Consider the following 22,196-nt stretch of genomic DNA (forward strand, 5'->3'; position numbering starts at 1 on the left):
TTGCTTATTTGACTTGTTATTAAGTCAGTTTAGGGGCAGTGGCCCTTTGGTTTTCAGGTTGAAAATTAAAATAATTTTGACTTATCTGACCTTTTTGTCATTTATTCCAGGCTGCAACTTGTTTGAAGGTCGATTAACTAACCTGATTTTTTCGCAAATGCTGTTTGATGTACAGTTGGGTGATAAACATGGTTAGCATAACGTCTCAGACTGATGGCCATTCTGCATCCTTGGCATAACTGTGAAAGCTATGATGGTTTTTATTCAACAGGAACCCATGAAATGACAAACAAATGTTTTTTTGGTTGAAACATGTTTATTGTCACAAAGAGGCTCTTGCCATCTTGAAGTAAGGTGCTGTAGCATATGCCAATTTTAAAGTTTTCCAGTGCAGGTGTAAGGATAGCAGTAACGCCAATCGAAAAGTGCTGGGTGAGTCGACAATCAAATTATGGATTTTTCTGCTCAACTCATTTTTTTTTTCCCCCGCTTATAAAGCTCAAACAAAACATACCACAGGGTTCTACTGATTTGCTACTCAGGAGTATAAGCTTCTCGCCACGGGCTCCTACAGAGCACCTGGCGGCTTCAAACAAACATAACGCACAAGCAGGACGAGAGGCTAGGAACCACACTTCGGAGCGACGGGAAATGAAGTACAGCACGGCTCTCCGAGATCCAGAGAGGCGTGAACCCAATGAATAGATCACATTCTCAACTGTGCCATTACATTGTACATAATAGTAATCTAACCATTTAAATGCAGACTGGATGTTGTCTTGAAGACAAGGGATTCTAAATGTCGTTCTTTCCTCCTGATGCTTTTGCGATGCATTGTGACAATTAACCAGTCTTTGATTATTGAGTTGAAGCAGCCAATTGTGGGATGGGGTTGGATGACTGACGTCCTGCCCTGGAAGACCCGGGGGTCGGCAGCAGAGCACAACATTCATTTGTTCTTCTGGGCCTTCTGGGCGGACTTGGTGACTTTTCCAGTGGTGGAGACTTTCTTCTCCACGCCCTTGATCACGCCGACGGCCACGGTTTGACGCATGTCTCGCACTGCAAAACGGCCTTTAAAAAAAAAACAAAACAGAAAGCAAAACTGACTTTTAATTTTACACACGATTAGAATGAGGTGACCTTATAAATGTCAAATTCAAGTGGGGATGCATCAATAAATGGGTTAGTAACAGTATAGGGGTTACATTTAAGACAGGTTTTTGGGCAATTGTTCTTAAAGGGGACCTATTACACTCCTTTTCAACAAGTGAATAAGCCATCTGAGGTCCTAAAAACATGTTTTTGAAGTTTTTTGGCTGAAAATACCACTCAGATTATGCATTCTAACCCATCCTCTTTCCAGGACGCTCTGTTTAATGGGTGGAGCCACCCTCCTAAAGCCTCTAGTTCTGTGAGCCAATGGGGTTTCAGCACACGTTCCGGGTTTGTTGTATTTAGTCGGTAAACTTAGACTTATTTCCCCTTCTCAGTCCAGCAAAATCTGTTGCTGAATCCTCACTCGTAGTAGATCTACAAGGCCTAATTTAAAAGTTTTCTGACTTTCGTTGCCGTGCTTCAAGCTTGTGGGGGGCACGGACACCGCAAGCAGGGATATTGTTTCATGTAAACGTTGGGGGAAAAACTTTTTTTAGAGAGAATTATTTTTAAAATACTTATATTTCCATCGTCTGCAGTTTCTACATGGACAGTTGGTATTAATTCCTCATTTCTTTCTTTGGTCTGTAAGTAAACAGCAGTTCCTAGCGACGCTTGTTATTCACCAGCTGTGAGGAGTTACTCAGATGGAGGACGGTTCTAATTCTACGCTAAATGAAGTAGATAAGGGCTGCAAATCTGAATTGCTTGTTTTGTGACCGACAGCTCATAAAAGCTGACTGAGTTGTCTTATTTCACAGTTTGTGTGTTAGTAGGCTCATCAGAGACCCAACTGTAGTTTTCACAATAGGAGGGAGAATAGGAAAATAAAAATCTATATATATCATCTATCTATCTGACCATTACTTTTTTTCCACTGAACTTCAGACAGGTAAGCACGACTTTCTTGTTTTTCCCTCTCCAGGTATGTAGGAAAGTACTAGGTTCAGCGGTAGGCTGAGGGTTTTATTACATCGGGAACTTTGATACGAATAAATGTATGGATAGATAAAATCTGACAAATGTTTGTTGAAATTACCTGACGAACAACTTCCTCAGTCTTTAACTAGTTTTCAGTTGGTTGTATCCATAAAACACAATGAATGGCAATTTTTCTGTTACAGATGACATGGATTCATAAAGTTTTTTAAATATTTGATATGGATATGGCTTTTGGTCTTAAACATGCTCTCACATAAAATACTCTAACACTTTGTTATTCCCAGGGGGGAAATTCAGGTTTACCTTAATTTGCCCCATTATACCATCTGACCCTTAAAAATGATGAGGCCTCTCTATATGTCTGGCCAGCTGCACTTACCCAGTGGAGGATACTCGGAGAAGCTCTCCACACACATGGGCTTGCCAGGAATCATGTCCACAATAGCAGCATCTCCAGACTTGAGGGCCTTTGGGTTGTCCTCCAGCTTCTTGCCGGAGCGACGGTCGATCTTCTCTTTCAGCTCTGCAAACTTGCAGGCGATGTGGGCAGTGTGGCAATCCAGCACAGGGGCGTAGCCAGCGCTGATCTGGCCTGGGTGATTCAGGATGATCACCTGGTGAATACAAGCGGTCCAGTGGCGTAACATGATGGTGATAGGCCGCCCGCCGCCCCCCCCGGGTGCAAGTATTCTTGCGGACCCTCCCCTCCCCGCACACATAAGGAAGAAGAAGATATGAAGTCACAATTGCTAAGGAGATAAGAATCATCTTAGAACATAAGCTGACATTGCAGTACAGGGATGTCTGTTGACACATATTACAGTTTGCTTAGAGTGGACTACAATGATGCAATTACATACAATGCTCCCTCAACTAAGGGTTGCAGTTTGTGGTGTTTAATTATTAAGATTAATAAGAAAACTTGCTTCCCAAGCTTTTTTTCCATAGAAAACGCAGGGGGAGCTAAATGTTTAATTTTAGACATTGCTGTCATCAGCTGCTCTGAACAGCAACTTTGTCATGCCTACCTGAGCGGTGAAGTTCGCCGCCTCCTGGGGCGGGTCATTCTTGCTGTCGCCAGCCACGTTGCCGCGGCGAATGTCCTTGACGGACACGTTCTTGACGTTGAAGCCCACGTTGTCTCCGGGGAGTGCCTCAGTCAGGGCCTCATGGTGCATCTCCACAGACTTGACCTCAGTGGTCACATTGACAGGGGCAAAGGTCACCACCATGCCAGGCTTCAGGACGCCCGTCTCCACACGACCCACGGGGACTGTGCCAATTCCTAGTGAGGAGAGCATTGAAACAAAGAAAAGAAATAGGGTCGATTTTCGGGTTTTTTTCAATACCATTTTTTTAATAGTCATTTACTACTTTTACATTGTCCTACCTTTTTTAAGAAAAAAAATATATACATTTAATCAAAAGGAATAATTCCCTGTGAAGAACTTTACGATCCCCCTTCCCACACACCAAATAATTTATAGAATGGCAGACAGTCATTGCCAGGAGACGGCACTTTGCACTAGCTACCCTGCAAATCAGCCATAACACGATCTTGCTCTGTGGCTTCCTGCTGTGATAATTCTGCACTACCAAATTGCGTCACCTTGAGCTTGACCGCCGGCTCTGCATTTACTTGACTTTTCGTGATCTATTACCCTCATTGTTGTTTTAACTTACCTCCAATTTTGTAGACATCCTGCAAGGGGAGCCGAAGAGGTTTGTCTGTGGGGCGGCTGGGTGGCTGGATGGCATCCAGGGCTTCCAGCAGTGTGACCCCAGAGGCATTACCATCCTTCCTGGTAATCTTCCACCCCTTGAACCAGGTCATCTGCATCAGAAGAAATTAATTGTATGTAGTAGTAGTAGTAGTAGTAGTAGTCGTAATTATCTATCAAGCAGTTTTCTTTTAAATGATATTCCTGATCAGGAGGGTGGCTCAGCAGACTATAGGCATCTGGCAAGGAGACAGTCACATCTAGGGCCAATTTTAGCATCGTCAAGCAACCTAAACCTACATGTCTTTGATGCTGGGAAGAAACCAGAGAAACTCTGAACAAGCCAACTTCACACAGACGAACAGTAATCTAGGTCCGTTGAGCCGCGAGGCAGCAGTGCTACTCTAAAGAGTTGGTTTGTTGATAGTGGATTGTTGAGAACATCTTTACTAGTATCAGATGTATGACTGATGCCAAACTAAATTTCAGTATTTGGCTTGCAACAACACATTGGCTGCATTTAGTTTTTACTATATACTTGGCATTGGGCTTACATTGGGGCTGGCTTCCAGCATGTTGTCTCCGTTCCAGCCAGAGATGGGCACAAAGGCAACTGTGTCCGGGTTGTAGCCAATCTTCTTGATGTAGGTGCTCACTTCCTTCACAATTTCCTCGTACCTCTTCTGACTGTAGTTGGGCTCCGTTGAGTCCATCTTGTTGATGCCCACAATGAGCTGTTTCACACCCAGAGTGTAGGCCAGCAGGGCGTGCTCACGGGTCTGCCCGTTCTTGGAGATCCCTGCCTCAAACTCTCCCACGCCAGCTGCCACTATCAGCACAGCGCAGTCCGCCTGGAATTACAACACACAGCTAAGTAAATGTTTAGCGGGAAACTTTGGTGGCTCAGAAATGTTTTGGTTGGCATTGTTCAGAATTGAGGCTTGCTCTACAAGTGTTATCAGATATTGGTCTGATATGAGGCAAGGTAGCGATGTTTGAGAATATCCCATATTAAAAATCTGATACCAACAGCAGAATTCCTGCCAGAGGCCCCACTCAAACTGGGGAAGACTTACACTTTACGAACCTGGAATGCCCACCTCTGACCAAGAGTCATATCGAACACAACAGATATTAAAGAAAAAAAACAGATTGATTCTCTGATTGCATTAAGAAAACAAACAAAACAGATTTTTGTCAAAAACGATTGTATGAAAGCACAAAGATGATAAATGTGGCCCACATGGCATATGCCATAATCACCGTATGCACAAAATGGCAGAGTATTCTCGTATTACCGACCTGAGAGGTCCCTGTGATCATGTTCTTGATGAAGTCCCTGTGACCAGGGGCGTCGATGATGGTCACATAGTACCTGCTGGTCTCAAACTTCCACAGGGAGATGTCGATGGTGATGCCACGCTCTCTCTCAGCCTTTAATTTGTCCAGCACCCAGGCGTATTTGAAAGAGCCCTTCCCCATCTGAGAAACACAAAACAGATCCTCTGTAATGGAGAGGTTTCCTTGGGGTAAATAGACTGTAACGTTTGCTCTGTCATAATGAAACATTGTGAATTTGTTATGGTTGCTTTTGGAGCTAAACGTTTCAAAAGAGGCTCAAGTTTTCACATGGGATATGAATTTCTCGTAGGGAACAAGTTCGCTAGATTCTTGAAGACACATTGAATATAAATTAAAAAAAAATAATAATAATAATAATCAATCCTCACCTCAGCGGCTTCCTTCTCAAACTTCTCGATGGTCCTCTTGTCGATGCCACCACACTTGTAGATGAGGTGGCCGGTGGTGGTGGACTTTCCAGAGTCCACGTGGCCAATCACCACGATGTTTATATGCATCTTTTCCTTTCCCATGGTGTCTGGAGCTGGTTATGTCACGCGGGACCGTCTGTGCTGAGATAACGTGCAACTACAGTTAGCACAGTGAGTTACCATCCATCTAGGACTGGGTGATGCGTCAATATTGTGATACAAGACTAGACTATAGGGGTAGAGGTGCCCTGATGATGATGACAACGACGACAACAACATGATGCCCCCCCCCCCCCCCCTAGCTGCAGCAACCAGGGGGCAGGGCTATTTGGAGAATCCTCTCATATGTTTACATGTGTTTCCATGACGACTGGACCTCCTTGCCGCGCCGCTTTCTCCCGTAGGAAAGCTCTATTGACACAAACATCTAAAAATTGACACTCACTGGGGCCCCTCTACAACCATGGCCACTAGTACTGGGATCGAGGTATGAAATTATATGCATTGACGTCGACTCTCGAATCAAACCCAGCTCTAAATACTTTGTATCTGGTCCCGTACGGCGCATTTATATCTGTTTATGAACGAGAAGCGCCACCAGGAGTGTCTCACTCACTCACTCACACACACACACACACACACACACACACACACACACACACACACACACACACACACACACACACACACACACACACACACACACACACACACACACACACACACACACACACACACACACACACACACACACCGCTCTGCGTGGTTGGGACAGGAGCGCGGGATGCCAGGCTACAGCTCTGGCTCAGTGCAGTCTGCAGTGTCGGTCCTGGGATCAGCCACAGACTTTACTCGAGCTTTATTCCGTGTGCGACCACCATTTTGTCAGGACCATTGCCAGCGAAGCAGCCATTTCTATGGCACCGCAGAGCACCCCCCCCCCCCTCAGGTTAATGTGGAGCGCTGAGCACCTTTGAACCCCGTACCAAGCACCTGAGTGCAAGGATGGGGATTATAAATAGCATATGCAGTCCTAACTAACACAAGGTCACTGGACATTGACCATAAATAAATTCTCCTCATCAATGAGACCACGTCGCGGCTCCGATTCCATAGCGGTCGAACCTGCTGGGGTGAGTTTGTAACTTAATCCACCCCCGGGCAACATGAATCCCATATGATCTTGGACCGAGTTGCTCTAGTGGTGTACGGTGTGCAAACGATCCCCGCGCATCTTTCAGCTAAGCTCACATGTTCACCTTTAACCATTTCTCCCAGAGGAGGGAGGTCGACAAGGGATGGGGGGGGGGGGGGGGGGGGACCAAAAAAAAACAAAAAACGGGGGACGGTGAGAGTTTGATTCGTACGTTAATTCTCCGAGGGGTTTACTGAGCGCCATATTCTTCTCCTCCGAAGCGGAGATGCGCAACACCGGCCGCTCGCGTTTCTGCGCCACCCGCGCGCGCAAACTACGCGGAACGGTACCCGCAACGAACGCCGCCCGTTTCGCGGCAGCACGAAATCGAACCGACGCGGCGTTTGCGCGCAGAATTTCATCGGAGCTGTCGTACCTGTCGGTGCGTCTGTGTCGGGTCGTGTTGTGCGCAGCAGCGGGGAGGTGTGTGTGCGTGTGTGGGGGGTGGGGGGGGCTGTCACATCGCAGACAGGCGGCGGTTGCGTAACCGCGCATCACAACAAGGGAGCGTCAAAGGTAAAAACGGGGGGAAAGAAAACAAAACATGTATTCCCAAATGGAGAGAGGTTATTCGTTTCGCGATGGCATGAATTGTGATAAAGTACGACGTGCTCACATTTTTGGCGACGCTCCCCGACTTGGGTTGACACGTCTGCCGTTTAAACCACCTAGTATAGATGCAAGTTGTTTTCTACTGGATACTAATTCATTACACTCCCAAACAATGTGGTTGTAATAACACTAAATAACACTTCATTAAATGAACTCGGCAAAACTGCACGCCAAGAAAGATAAACAACATGCACAAACTCATCAAAGTTAACAGAGCAGCACTTGTACCGCTGACATTTACTGGGCCCATCATGGGCAGGTGGCAGTTCTGCTAAAGTAGTATGGAATAATACTGGTAGGAAGATTATATCTATATATATCTATATAGATATATATACACAAATATATATCGGTATATAACAGTTGTCCCTCCAGGAAAATTAGAATACCTCTGTTACTAATGATTAGGCCAAACCAATCTCTTTTGTTTGCAATAATATTCCATCACCACCAGTGTAATATTCATTTAAATAGGACAGTATACCCGCCTTCTGCAAATACAATACTCCAGCCTGTATGGTACTCAAAACACATGACATCATAGCTTAGGCCATAGTTGGTTTTACTTCATTATACCACAACATAATATATTTTCAATACACATACCAGGAATTAAGAGTGGAATAAAAACAAAAGAAAACTGAGACCATGGCATAAAAGACACACGATTGAGATACTATTCCCTTTTTCCTATATTGAGAACTCAAGTGATGAAGACCATTCCGGGATGAGTCCTAAACATGTAGCCCGGGTTTGGATAATGGCCTAAGAGATGGCCCAAGAGAAGCAAGTTTTTCCCTTTTTCCGGCTAAACCCCAAAGTAAAATCAGATAATGTAGTGTTCTGAATAAGAACCTGCGCACCTGTGGCCTGGATATATGTCACACGTGTGGAGAGTGCTGGGTTAAGGCACGAGGGCAGTGCATGGTGAGGTTTGGTAATCGTGCAACGGGTTGGCAACTGTAAAGACCACAGTGAATGAGTTTCACTTATGGCTTTTATGTCTTTCCCCCTAAGGGTCACATCTTTAATGGGGTCCACACACACACACACACACCTTAAATCTGAAAAGTACACAAGCTTCCCTTTGAATCCTTATGAGACAGACCTGAGACTAGACGACGCCATCCAATACCAACCCTGCAAACTAAGATATTCAATTATGTAAACTCATCATAATGTTGAAGTTAACTGGAGTTCACATTGCTATGCTTTGGATACAGAATTAAAACCCCTTTTCAGGTTTGGAAATATATTTGTTTTGGTTAAAGTAAGCAGTATACTTTTTGTACAATTTCTAACATAAGAAAACAAGTTAAATACACAATAAGTTGATTGGAATACATGTCTAAGAAATTAAAAAAAATACAAAGGTCCATATTTTCAAATTACAACAAAGAACTTGTACCACATTATAAAAGGCTTCCTTGTAAGGTATTCGTGCCAAGTAGTTTGTGTTTGGTGGTCGTTCCATCCACAAAGAACTAGCTACAGTTCATCCAACCCGTCTGCGTGGTCTAGTTTAAGACAATCTGACTGCTACATGGCAAAACATAGATTGAAACAAATGAGTGTTGCATTGCAATTCCATTGTGCGTCGTCCCCAACTGGACACGTATAGAGTGGAAAGTAGAGTGTGCGACTGCTGCCAGAGAGAAACGACCCCACTGTGACTAAAGGCAGAGCAGTTGCTAGAGCAGCTACTGTGACAGCTACACATTGAGATATTGATTACTGAAACCACGTGCACAAGTGATCAGATCCTGTGCTACAGCCACCTGATTGGCCAATACCATGTGCTCAGGCCATGTGTTGCGCTGGTCCGTTTGAGTGATGGGTGACGGGCTGATCACTCTCTCTGGGACCGCGCTCTGGGGGCGGCCCACGGCTGCAACGCGCCCTGGCCAAACAACGTGTAGAACGTGGCGCCAAACAGGTTGATGCCGGCCGAGATGTAGAAGACGGTCTGCCACTCCTCCATGGTGTTCTGCAGAGAGAGCCCAGTTAGACACCGATACAACAAGGGAAAGGTGTCGTCCTCCATCACGGTGGGTACACGTAAAAACAAACAGGACCTGGTTAAAGCTGAATTGTGTCCAATTCTGCCTTGAGATAGTAAGAAAGTACCTTCAGGTGTGAAATAAATCACACGACATTCATCAGATATCACAGTCAATAGGTTTGAAAATACTTTGTGTGTGTGTGTGTGTAGAGAGCAGTTGCCCCCTGGTGGTAGAATGTTGACCCTCTAATCCTGACTAGGACAAGACTATATAAACCAATTAGACAGAGGACAGTGTGCTTCAGGCCACTGTAAAGCACCTTGTTTTCACAGTTCAGTTAAATATGGGAACCGTTAGGTTCAAGACAAAATTCAAGAAAACTGCAAATGGGAAATTAAATGGGGAAAAAAAAAAAAGCCATTATTTATTTTTTTTTTTTTTTTCGGATGAGGTCATCAGAACTGTCCAGTCAGTAGAATACCTGTTAGGTCATGTGACTGTTTTTTACTTTTCTCAGTATTTACATCTGTAATTCTAACGATACTTAAGTATTCATGAAGGGATGTGATCTACTTTGCTACTTTTGAACAATTTTTGATTACAGCACTTTTTACTCCTAATTATTCATATAAATTGGTAATCATTTTGGCCAAGCAGTTTGGAACCTCAATGAGCAAAAGAAAACGCACCAAACGTGTGACTGCACCCTGCAGAACATTCATCGGATTAAATTCTTATCCCATATGAAATCCTAAACAACGCAGACACGTCATGTCAGTACACTGAAAGCAGGGAAAGAAAAACAAAGTCAAATTCGTTGTATGTGCACTAGGCTTGGGCGATGGTGCAAAATTCCATCCGATACGCCATTTTATCGGGGGCGTGCGCATGCTCGTGGTGGGGTTTGTGCGCGCATAGAACAATATGTAATGTAGCAAATGCTGCCTCCCCGTTCCATAAGTGCAGGATTTACTGTATGCAAGTAAAGTATTTACCAAATTAAATCCCAAAGCAACGGGGAGACATGCGTCCCGACAGTGGGGACGCACAGGTTTTTTTTTTGGAACAGTACGGAGAAGGACTTGGACAGGCCCTTATCTCGGTTGTGTTTAAAAATGTGGTTTCATACATGTAAGGTAACAAACTAAAATGAATAGATCTAAAATAAAAGGACACGCACGGGAGCTGGAGCGCACCGCTGCCTGGAGGAGAAGCAAAAAAAAAAAAAAAAAAAAAAGCTCCGCTCCAATTCTCTGGTTTAAGTTTTTTATTTTCTTCCATTTCTTCTGTTACTTCCATATAAGTAAGAAACTAAGGAAACTAAATAAATCTAAATCTTTTTCTATGAGATCATATTGTATGTTGCTATATTATAATCACAAGATTTGCATAAGAGCAGCGTGTAAGTGTGGGGGGCGGCTACGATGTGCACATCTCCTCCCAGTGATCCGCACTCCACTGCGCCGCTCCGCTTGACCAGAGCGGCAAAATGCCTCGAAGGGGAGCTGGGGGTCCATGAGCCTTTTCTTTTTTTTAAGCATCTACCCTTTTTGAAGTTTCCTGTACCGGACTGTAGAGCAGGGAAGTGAGATCCGGAGTGGTATTTCGACAGCGCTGAGCAGAGAGGGTGGGACCCCCTCGTCTCCGCTCCAGTTTCAGAACACGGTAAACTGCACCTACACTAGCTCATCTTTGCGTCTTTGTAAAAGATTTTAGGCAAAGGGAGAAAATAAAAGTGTTGGCTGTGATTAGAGAGGACTGGTTAATGCAGTGTTGGCAACGCGGGGAGCTTACATTTTTGGTTAAGGCTCGTGCCATCACGGGTCCCACCATGCCGGGAATCGTGGCGAAGGAGTTGGTGATGCCCAGCAGAATCCCAGCGTATCTGGCAAGAGAAACAAGACTGTGTTCGTCGTGGTGGGGTTGACAACAGTTAAAATGCCCTAACAGGCGTCAACAAGTCACATTAAAATGCAGACCCTTTCAAGATGTTAGTTTGGCACCTCAATAAGTTTAAGTTCAATTGTCTTCGGGACATTTTGAGATCAGGAGTTCAGACAATGAACTTAAAGCTGCTGACGTTCCGACGTCATCACTAAATATCAGTGAGGAGCTAAAACACGTCTAATGTCAACATAGTTTAGAAGGGAATTTCAAACCACCATTACAGATGTTTCTCATAATACGGAATGATTCAATGTAATCTTACACTAAAGATTTATGGAAATGGTTTTATATAGCGCTTTTCCAGCGCTATATAAAATGTATTTCCACCTCAAAGCACTTTACAGTACATGCCTCACATTCACCCATTCACACACACACACATTCATACGTCGATGGCAGCGACAACCATGCAAGGTGCACACCAGCTCATCGAGAGCACTTTAGGGTTCAATGTCTTGCTCAAGGACACGTCGACACACTGCCAGGAGGAATGGGTGTTCGAACCAGGAATCCTCCGATTACTGGACAACCCCACTCTACCTCCTGCGCCACCGTCGCCCATTTTATCACAGTTTTCAGTAAGGGTTTTTTTAATACCTTATTTTAAGCCCAGAATAAGCTACACCTGCACACGCCGACTGGTGAGGATCAACCACCGACATTTTCCCTTGTTTTTGTTTAAAGGAAGCATCCTGACTACGTCCCATACACTTCAGGAGGCTGTTTGGGCGTCTTACGAGGGGGCGATGTCCAGGTGGTTTATGTTGAAGCCGGAGGCCGAGAACCCCCCGAGGGAGGAGGACACGGTCAGAAAGGTCACCGCCAGGATGAAGTTACAGCCCGTGTAGCCCGTCGCCACCAGGAACACTGCTGGACCGATCATACCTGCACGAGCACACAGACACAGTTTGTATTTTTTATAAATCAGAAAGTCAACATTAAGCCAATCAGCATTCTCTCCCAAAAAAAAAAAGAGAAATGTAACTCCATACCTCCCGACACCACAGTCGGAAAGCTTTCCCAGATTTTAAATCAAATCTGGATTCGGTCAACACCATCATGTTGCCACTAAAAGAGTGTCTCATGTGACTAATTCCATCTGGTAGATCAACTATTTTACACTTTTGGGATTTATGTAAATTGTATTTTTGATGTATTTTTAATGTTTGCCCTCCGCACCCGGGGAGACAAACTTAAAACAATTGCGTTCTTAACGGTGATTAATCTACGAGTGATTCACTGTAACAACCACACTCCTCACCAACGATGGAGAAGGCCTTGCGGACGACGACGGTGCGGTAGAGGAAGGTCTCCCTCAGGTAGTCGGCCACCTGGCCCCCCAACACCGCCACGGTGCCACATCCGATGTAGGGCAGAGCCGACAGCATGCCGTTCTGCAGAGGAAGGGGAGGAGGGAACCTAGTACTGCAACAATACTGTACTGGAGGAATGTCTTTAAAAAGGTTGTGACTGGTTTTGCTTCATCACTGGGGTTATCTGGAGGGTCTCCATCGGGCCGGAGAAAATGGGGATCCGTCTCACTTGTCATTTGGCTTTTTTTTTTTTATTAACCCTTTTTCATAAACCCTTTTTAGAAGTTTGTTTAGACATTGTGAAATTATATCAAATTGCTGAAATTGTAAAGAAATTTGACGAAGAGGGGGGGTAATGTGGTCAGGATGGTTGACCATAAGGGCATGGCCATCGTTGGGTGGAAGGCACCTGAGTTCCTTTATTCAAAAGCACATGATGATTATCTTAGCAATATATGAAATTATTCAGTTTCAACTTCTGTTGTTACCAGCTCACACTACACTATTTTGTCAGTGAATTAGACTAGATGACACAAGTAAGTAATTCATTAATTATATACAAACTATAGCAAAAATATTTTAGGAAAAAGAGTTATTGGTATGTTATAATTCTGTTTTTCAGGCAGTTTTTATAACCGTTCGTCGCTGCCCCCTGGTGGTCGGGATGTTACTGACACTGCAAGTATTGTGTTGATGAGTTACAATATAATTCTAGTTAATGGCTGCATCTGCCTGCAAAACTGGCTATAAACTACGGGTTTAAAAAGGTATATACAGGGTGGGGCCCAACCGCATTCCTGAATCTCCCTTTTCTGAATGAATACATGTGTGGCTGTTTATTTTCATTAGAAGCAAGCAATTCATATTTGTGAAAAATCTAATATCGTTTATGCCTCGTTATGCAGAGGCTATATAATTTATATTTTACCTAGTTTGAATAAATAATATTTCAGACTTTAGTGACCCGTGTGGATACACTGGTTGCACTGTTGAAGGCACGTTAGATCTGATAATGATCAAATCAAAATGACAGTCAGAATTTGGTTTATTGCCCAACTACATTTGCAGGTACAAGGTCTTACCTTGGTATATTGCTGCATAAAAAAGGTGCTTGGCCTGGTTTTGACAGGTCGAGTATGACCTCTGGCCCACATAGCAGTTTGTTTTGAAGCTAAGCTAAGAACCCCACAGCCAATAAGACCTCTGCAGTTCAGAAGTTAAGGAGCTGTTTAAAAGCTGTAAACTTTCAGTCTTTATAGACTACGAGCGATAGAGCTCTGAATGGCCGTAGGATCGCGGCCTTGAAAACAAAACAAGTTGGCTGCAGATCCACTTGACCTCTCAAAACCAGGCCAAGCGTGTCAAAGCATTGAAAGGAGCTTGGAGGCCACTCTCAAGGATTGCTGTGTGAGTGTGTGTGTATGAGTTGGTGCTGCACACCTGCTGTATGCTGAAGCCCAGGATGTCATTCATGTAGGTAGGCAGCAGTGTGAGCAGGGTGTAGAAGGTCCAGTTGTAGGAGAAGTGGGCCACGACGATGGCCCACAGGGGCCCGGACGTCAGGATGGAGCGCCAGGGTATGGACCCCATGGAGGAAAGCTGGAGCCGGCGCACAGGGACCAGAGACAGGGAGAAGGACGGACAAATAGACAGGTATGTATAATAATGTCTACCCACTTACAATATTTCTATAAAGAAACATGGTTCAAAGAATCTACTATAGAACATTTAACAGAGGAGACTTATAAACTCCGTACAGATTAGCGTATTAGTTCAAAATAGTCTTCATTCATTGGCCTTGATAAGCCATTTGTTTATCGATGTTGATCAGCTGGAGGCTTCTCAAACAGGGATGTGACAGCCTTTGGACCCACATGACACTACAGCAGAGAAGCTTTTGTTCAAATCAAAAATTCTATGGATAAGAGGATTAGACACAGACACCCTAATGAGACCACAAATCCACTGCGAGGGCCCCGATTTAAAAGCTGGATAACAATAGAATAAAATCCTGCGGTAAACGGTGATAATATGACAGGATGGTGTCAAAAAAAACAAGTCGGCAGTATTCAAGGGTTTTGTAGGCTGAGATAAGTGCTTTCTAACTCGGCCAATTACGTGCATTTGAGGCCACGACCGTCACATGTGGCATGTCACATGACACGGCAGAAAGAACATCCAGGGAGGACAGAGGTTGCGATGTGTACCCGGTGCACTCCGGAGGTGTGACCGTTACCTCATTCTTGAGGGAGTTGGTGATGTAGAGTCTCTCTCTGTCAGAGATCCGCGGGTGAACACTGGGATTGTCCGACACCAACAGGGACCACAGGACGAACCAGACCAGCCCTACTGCGCCTGGACACACGCGTCAGATACTCAGTGCTACATGACCTTATATGCTAGGGCTGCCCCCTGGAAGTCAACGAGTTGAATCATCAGCCGGAAACCAGTCAGTCGACTGAGATTCTTCAAGCCGAGCAGTTGTTTCTTTTTTTTTTTTTTTTGTCAGTCAGTGTCTATTACAATAACAAAATAAAACAGATAAGCTTACAAAATGCACAGGGATAACATTTCAATGAGGAATTATAAAAAATAAATTTTATGTGCGTGAATCGAACACGGCTCTCCACGCGCCCCGATCGCCGGGCCCCGTTCCTCCAAACGAAACAGCTAAAACCAGTGTGGGGATGGGGACGGAGTCTCGTTAAGTTCATCTGCTGCCCATTACGCATGGAGAGGAGGTGATCGGGAGAACGTGTCCCCGTTACGCAAGGTTTTGTTACGTACTGTTCCATACGCACTCGTTTCGTTCCACTACGAGACGTGAAATAAAATAACCTACAGCTCAAATAAAAACCACACTGTTGTGGCGTGCCGGTCCCGTTTGCCCCATGGCTGGCGCGCGCATCGTCGGAGAGGGAGACAGGTGCGCAAAAATGCTCCCCAATCGCTCCCTCTCCGCCCCCCCCTCTCGGGATGGCGTCTTAGGCGGCCGAATCAGATAGGACTGACCAAATCCTGTCGGGTACAGCCCTATTATATACATATATCAGGACCTTGGACAATTTTTCTTGGAAGGTCGTCTCAAGTGTTCATAAAAACAGGTTTCGATGCATCATCAGATCAGTTCTCGTTCTTTGTGGGAAATCATCGCGCTAGAAACAAACTGACTGCTGGGACAGCCGGGACAATCTTGGTGTGGGCATTTTAGGCAATCTCAGATTTTGAAACTTACCTCTTCACTAAATTTAGATTATATATCATGTGTCTGAAAAACGGTCTCTTTTAGCCCTGAAGCCAAAGGACAGCAATGAGCTGCCAGTGGGGAAAAAATGACTTTTACAGCAACTGTCTGTGAGGTTTAGTTTCTTGCTGAATCATTGCTGCCAAAGACTAAATAAGAAAGAAGAACATTGAAGGAAATGCTGCATAACCACTTAGCAGTGCAGGAGTAGACAGACACATGCTCCAAAAAAAAAAATAAAAAAAAATCTGTATGAAAAGCTTTTTTGAAGGAAAAAAAAAAAAAAAAAAGCTACAAAAAAAAATAATTCAGTAGAGAACCCAGACAGGCACATGCACAGCAGTGGACTTACAGAGTTAAAAGAAAAGAAAAGAAAAAACATTGAAACAAGCTACAGCTGTATTGAAGATACTTGTATTGCATAAAATATGCATATTATTATATTATAGAAAACACATCCAACCTATTTAACAGATCAAGGCCCAACTGATAAGTTCCCTGACTGGCGGAATTAATCTCTACGATTGGTTCATTCTGACAACGTTATCGCACCCTCACCCTAACTAATCGAGGAAATTCTATCCTCATTATTACCAAACACGTAGAAGACGTAGGTCCAGTCCAGGTAGAAGCAGATCTCCCCAGAGAGAGGCAACGCTATCACCGTCCCCAGCTGAGCTCCTGGTGTGGAGAACACAATCATCATCATCATCATCATCATCGGCTACACTAAATATTCAAAGTAGAAGCTTTCTGGGTGAGGGTGAGAGAGAGAGAGCAACCTACCTGTGTAGCAGATAGTGAGCAGCCGGCTCCTTTCCATGGGCGGGGCCCACGCCGCCCACATGGCGTACATCGCAGGGAACGTGACTCCCTGGAGAGACGGACCAAACCGTGGCTCAACCCGTGTTCAGAAAGAGCTCTACACAAGGTAGAGCCACGTCCAACCCTTCTACCTTTCAGTCATCCATCCCACCATTCCTGCATCCAATACCCCCTTGTCTGCCACGAATCACATCCCACCGTGTGTCCCTTTGCTTGTTTATTCTATTCATTTTTATTGCAATGTTGATTGTTGGCGGTACGGCGTCATCAAGGGAATTTGGGGGGGAAGAAAACAAAGAAAAAACACGGATACAAAACAAATATCACTTCAATATCACATGCAGTTTAAAGAATGTCCGCTTCGGTATCCCTCTTGTGTGCCCGAAGAGGGCTCTCTCTGGCCTTCAAGTCAAAAAAATAAAATAAAATAAAAAAATAATAATAATTTTAAAGTCTGATTCTAAAAGACGGTTAGCTGGCTTCAGACCTTCTGTATAAAGGAGTCGGAGACGACCGATTCACCTTTAATTCCGACAAAGTTCTCGGTAGTGTTGAGTTCTTTTAGTACCCTTACCTCCCCGACGCCTTCCAGCACCCTCACTGCGATGAGGTATCCGGCTCCCAGGTCGGCGGCTATGGGCGTCAGCAGCGTGAACACCACGGTGCCCAGGATTCCGAATCCCATCAGCCACTTGGCTCCGAAGCGGCTGGCCAGGTAGCCTCCGGGAACCTGAGTCAGAATGTAGCCGTAGAAGAAGGAGCCCAGGATCCAGCCCTGAGTCTCAGAGTCCCAGTTGTACACACTGGCCTGGAGGTCGGAGAGAAATAGTTAGGTACGCTCGGAAATAGCAGCTCTTTCCTGGAATACAAGCGACTCACAAGCTATACCGTGTACTGTACTCACAGTTAAAGGACTGCAGATGCATCTTCTCCTTGGCCCCCACTGGACTAGTTTATGGGCTGAATTATTAGCAGCATCTTAAAGGCAGTTGTCGAGGGGAGGATTCTTGTATCCTCTTCCAAACGGGTCCTTCGATTTGTACCGTCAACCTACTGGTCCCGTTCTTAAAATTCTCCCATCTATCGGCTACATCCTTCAACAACAGTTGAAAGGTACCTTAAACACTAAGCGTGGACATCACCAGGACCCACGCTGTTGAAAAGGTCACAACTCACACCTTTACACCCAAGGACTGAGGATCAACGCCCCACACGACGATAGGTCAAAGGCAGTTGACGTGAAGGGGGAGGATGCCGGGTGATTTAATGGTTATGCCATCTTTCTGCTTGGGATTTAAACCATTGACCAAATGGTCTTGAGCTTCGCTATATGAAGTCCTCCACCCAAAGTCGTACCCCTGCTGTGTCTTTGACTTCATCTTGTCAAACATTCTCTCCCCCCTGCGTACTCACAGTGTGGTTGTGTTTCGGCCGCAGCGGGCTGCTGTGCGCGGGACACGCGGAGCCGCTGTGGTTGGTGCTGCCCTGGTGGGTGGAGTTGAGCATGTCCACCATGGCCACGCTGAGGTTGACCCGCAGGGCGTAAGCCACGAAGAAGCCGTAGCAGGAGATGAAGGCCAGGCCATAGCGGGCGGAGCAGCACGCTGGGGCTGGCGGCATGAGAGGATAACACTCATTGAGAAAATGCAGTTGTTTTTTTTCCCCCCATATGGTTGGGATGCGGCGTTTACTCGCGTCTGCTTTTTTTGGATCACTATTGACTGTTCCACTGACCACGAGACAAACAAGAAATAAACAAGGTACTTTAAATTTATCTGAGTTAAAACACATTATTCACAGTGTTCTCTACCTCTAGGTTTATATATTCGAGGACCATTTTCTAAGATGCGTTTCTTTTTGTGATTTCTGAGTGGCACGTCTGCCTCATTCAACTGCATGTCTTCAAATCCAGGTCATGTCACGCGACAACGCCCTGCGGCCACACGCAGACACGCCTGTCCCCCTGGGGACGGGGGGGGGGGGGATATTCAGGTGTCAGAGCAGCAAAAGGCAGCGCCAGTCATGAAAGGGATGAGAAGTAAGATGGAGGTCTGGTAGTCACCGCCCCCGCCTAGACTCAACTTCAGCCCTTGTGTTTACCCAAAGTGGGAGGATGAGGTGACATCAAATATTTGCACTGTTGTCCCATTAACGACTAACAAACAGAGGCAGTGAGAGCAGTGCATATATATATACACACACACACACACACACACACACACACACACACACACACACATATATATATATATATATATGTGTGTGTGTGTGTGTGTGTGTGTGTGTATGTATGTATGTATGTATGTGTGTGTGTGTGTATATATGTGTGTGTGTATATATATATATATATAGAGTTTATTTGTGTTTATATATACACACACACAAATAAACACAACGTTTGGAATTATCGTCCGTGCACGGTGACTCTGACCTCGGTCCGGTTTGTCGTCCTGCCCCCGGTGGAGCAGCGGTCGCTCCTGCTCGTCTCCCTCGTTGTCGGTGGTGTCGGGGTCCATTTCGCTCCGAGGTCCGCCGCGCCCGGTCCCACTCTGGGCGTCCCGCAGCAGCTGCTCGCTCGGGACGCCGACCGAGCTCGACGCCGAGGCGATCGCGTGACGAAAACCACCGGCCGGGAACCGGAAGTGCGACAGCGGTTCCCGTTGTCACGTGACAGTTCGTTAATTCCGGAGATTAAATGTGTTGACTGTTTTCCCTCTTCTAATGATATATACTCCCATTTTTATATGCTGTCAAAACAAAACAAAACAACGTAATTCAGTCCTTTTTAAAAATGGCGACAGGCTGTACATCATGTTTTAAACTAAGGAAGAAAGAAATGTCATAATACTTTTTGTGGAAAATAAATAATTGCTTTGAACGTTTTAACTGGCCGTTAAGGAGAGAGTAGGGTCCTCTAATGTCGTTAAACCTGCAAATTATGCAACAAATCTCTCTCTCTCTCTCTCTCTCTCTCCCCCCCCACACACACACTCCCTCTCCCCCACACACACTCCCTCCCTCTCTCTCTCTCTCTCTCCCCCCACACACACTCTCTCTCTCTCCCCCCACACACACACTCTCTCTCTCTCCCCCCACACACACACTCTCTCTCTCCCCCCACACACACTCTCTCTCTCTCTCCCCACACACACTCTCTCTCTCTCCCCCCCCACACACACTCTCTCTCTCTCTCTCTCTCTCTCTCTCTCTCCCCCCACACACACTCTCTCTCTCTCTCCCCACACACACTCTCTCTCTCTCCCCCCACACACACTCTCTCTCTCTCCCCACACACACTTTCTCTCTCTCCCCCCACACACACTCTCTCTATCTCCCACACACACACTCTCTCTCTCTCTCTCTCTCTCTCTCCCTCTCTCTCTCACACACACACACACACTCACACACACACTCTCTCCCTCACACAAGCGCGCGCACACACACACACACACACACACACCTACAGTCACACGATGTATGGGAATGTGTGAAGGACAGGGAGGAAGGGAGGAAAGAAGATGCCTACGGTGGCACATGCGGCAGACAGTCAGGCTCACACACCGACAGAGGAAGGGAAGATGGGCTGATAAATGAATAACCAGAGGGACAGAAGTACAGAGAGGCAGAAGCAAAAAGACAGGAGAGACTTCAGAAAGACAGACAGGGGGAGAGAGGAAGAGCGAGAGAGAGAGAGAGAGAGAGAGAGAGAGTGAGAAAGACAAACAGGAAGACAGATAGTGAGACTGGAGAAAACAGGCAAAGGGCAAGAACTCCATGTGACACGCTTTACAAAGTTAATACACGCTCACATCCACGTGTGTGTGTGTGTGTGTGTGTGTGTGTGTGTGTGTGTGTGTGTGTGTGTATGCATGTAAACACACACACACACACACACACACACACACACACATACACACTGTGAGTCACATGTAAGGATGTTGTTTTTCCAAGTACGCATCAAAGCTTCAGCCCGGTCCCTTTACACCAACCCATGGCTAATTCACAGCTGACAATATTAGATAAGATAAGATCAGATTCAACTAATTGGCATTGCACAGAGTACAAGTACTGAGGCCACGAAATGCATTTCTCTGCATTTTACCCATCCCAGTAACTGACGTACCTAGGAGCAGTGGTCTGCCAGATAGCAGCGCCCGGGGCTCAAGGACACGTGCACGGTGTAAAACAACATTCTGTTTGTCTGTTTGTCTGCACCTTTAAGAAGCTCAATGGGTTTGCGCTTTCACTTTTGCAAAGTGTCCCCGAGGCAGGTCGCTAACTCCCTCGTGGGCTCGTCGGCGCTGCTCTTCTGAGGCCGCCCTGGCATTTCCAGGGATGACGAGAGAGAAAAGAGATAATATCACTTGGCAGTCCTAAAAAAAAAAAAAATTTAAAATGCATCTATATTACAAGCTTGTTTCACACTACAATGATCATGTGTCATCTTGAGACAAATACGCCTTCAGCAATCAAAGAAGGAATCAGTTGAACGTTTTGGTAGATATGCTAATTCGAATCATTAAATCATGAAATCATTTTATCAGTGGGACAATACTCAAACTGCATGGAGGTTTACAACCAACCACGCCACACCCATTGGAAGGCACAACGTCCCAAACCAACAGGAGGTTAGGATTAGGACCAGGATTAAAAGCTCACAGACATCAGAGAGACGTCATTATCCCAACGATGATCAGAAGGGGTCGAAAGAACATCAGTGGAATGAGACAAACCACAGTCAAACACATGAAAATGGTTTGGTAATTTTGGTAAGTTGCCACCCCTGATGAGGCCACTGGTCGATGTGAAACCTCTCCCCATTACTGGATGTTTGAAGTTTGGAAAGTGATATATGTTGCACGCCACTGGTAAAAGCTGTGTCTTGATTGATCCGTTTGACTCACTTACCTGGATCATTAATATAGTTCTTCGGTAAGACCCCAAAAATTGGTTTTCTGGTTTGGTATTCAGCTCTCAGGGCTCTTCCCATTGGAGGCGTGCCGAAAGCGGCCGACTAACCAAAGGCCTCTGTGACAGCTATGAACGCGGTTGAGACTACAGCCCCAGATGGGTCTGGTAGCAGATTTGGGGGCTTGGTAGAAAGGTGGATGTGTGGGCTAACTCTACTTCTCCTGCTGAAGTAGATTGAGAGCAGAACCATAGTAGATAGATGGCACGGATTAGGTCTTCTGCCCCGGAAAACAGTTCACCAATCTGTCTAGGGGACGATCCTTTCCTGGCCGAGTAACGGCCACAAGGGTGAAAGACTCCATGAATGGGACGCTGGTCCGTCGAAGGGTCACACTAATCCAGTCACACTCCGTTCATACACATGGGCGTCTGGAATTTGCTGAAATCTCTATGTCCTTGGAGGCGGGAGGAAGTTGGCGCGGCCGAAGGAAACCCGTTCTAAAACACAAGAATCAATGAGCTGATGAAAGTACTGACACCTGGACCCCACCGC

At 45.6% G+C, this 22,196-nt stretch overlaps 2 protein-coding genes across 2 annotated transcripts; both read right to left on the reverse strand.

The window, feature by feature from the left end:
- Window positions 1-401: 401 nt before the first annotated feature.
- Window positions 402-5,695, reverse strand: LOC307242300 (elongation factor 1-alpha 1; the record flags this gene model as incomplete). Its single annotated transcript, XM_080016710.1, has 7 exons — window positions 402-1,074; window positions 2,480-2,714; window positions 3,129-3,385; window positions 3,784-3,934; window positions 4,376-4,672; window positions 5,124-5,303; window positions 5,552-5,695. The coding sequence occupies 7 exons, from the start codon at window positions 5,693-5,695 to the stop codon at window positions 950-952; spliced, it is 1,389 nt and encodes a 462-aa protein (XP_079872836.1). The 3' UTR covers window positions 402-949.
- Window positions 5,696-7,945: 2,250 nt separating this feature from the next.
- Window positions 7,946-19,298, reverse strand: slc17a5 (solute carrier family 17 member 5). Its single transcript, XM_080017239.1, has 11 exons — window positions 19,164-19,298; window positions 18,146-18,342; window positions 17,307-17,540; window positions 16,694-16,781; window positions 16,502-16,588; window positions 14,900-15,018; window positions 14,104-14,262; window positions 12,612-12,744; window positions 12,088-12,235; window positions 11,198-11,288; window positions 7,946-9,387 (listed from the first exon to the last, which is right to left on the reverse strand). Exons 1-11 carry the CDS (start codon window positions 19,246-19,248, stop codon window positions 9,250-9,252), a joined length of 1,479 nt encoding a protein of 492 aa, XP_079873365.1. The 5' UTR covers window positions 19,249-19,298; the 3' UTR covers window positions 7,946-9,249.
- Window positions 19,299-22,196: the final 2,898 nt, after the last annotated feature.

Source organism: Zeus faber, assembly GCF_960531495.2.
Source record: "Zeus faber genome assembly, chromosome: 16".
NCBI lineage: Eukaryota > Metazoa > Chordata > Actinopteri > Zeiformes > Zeidae > Zeus > Zeus faber.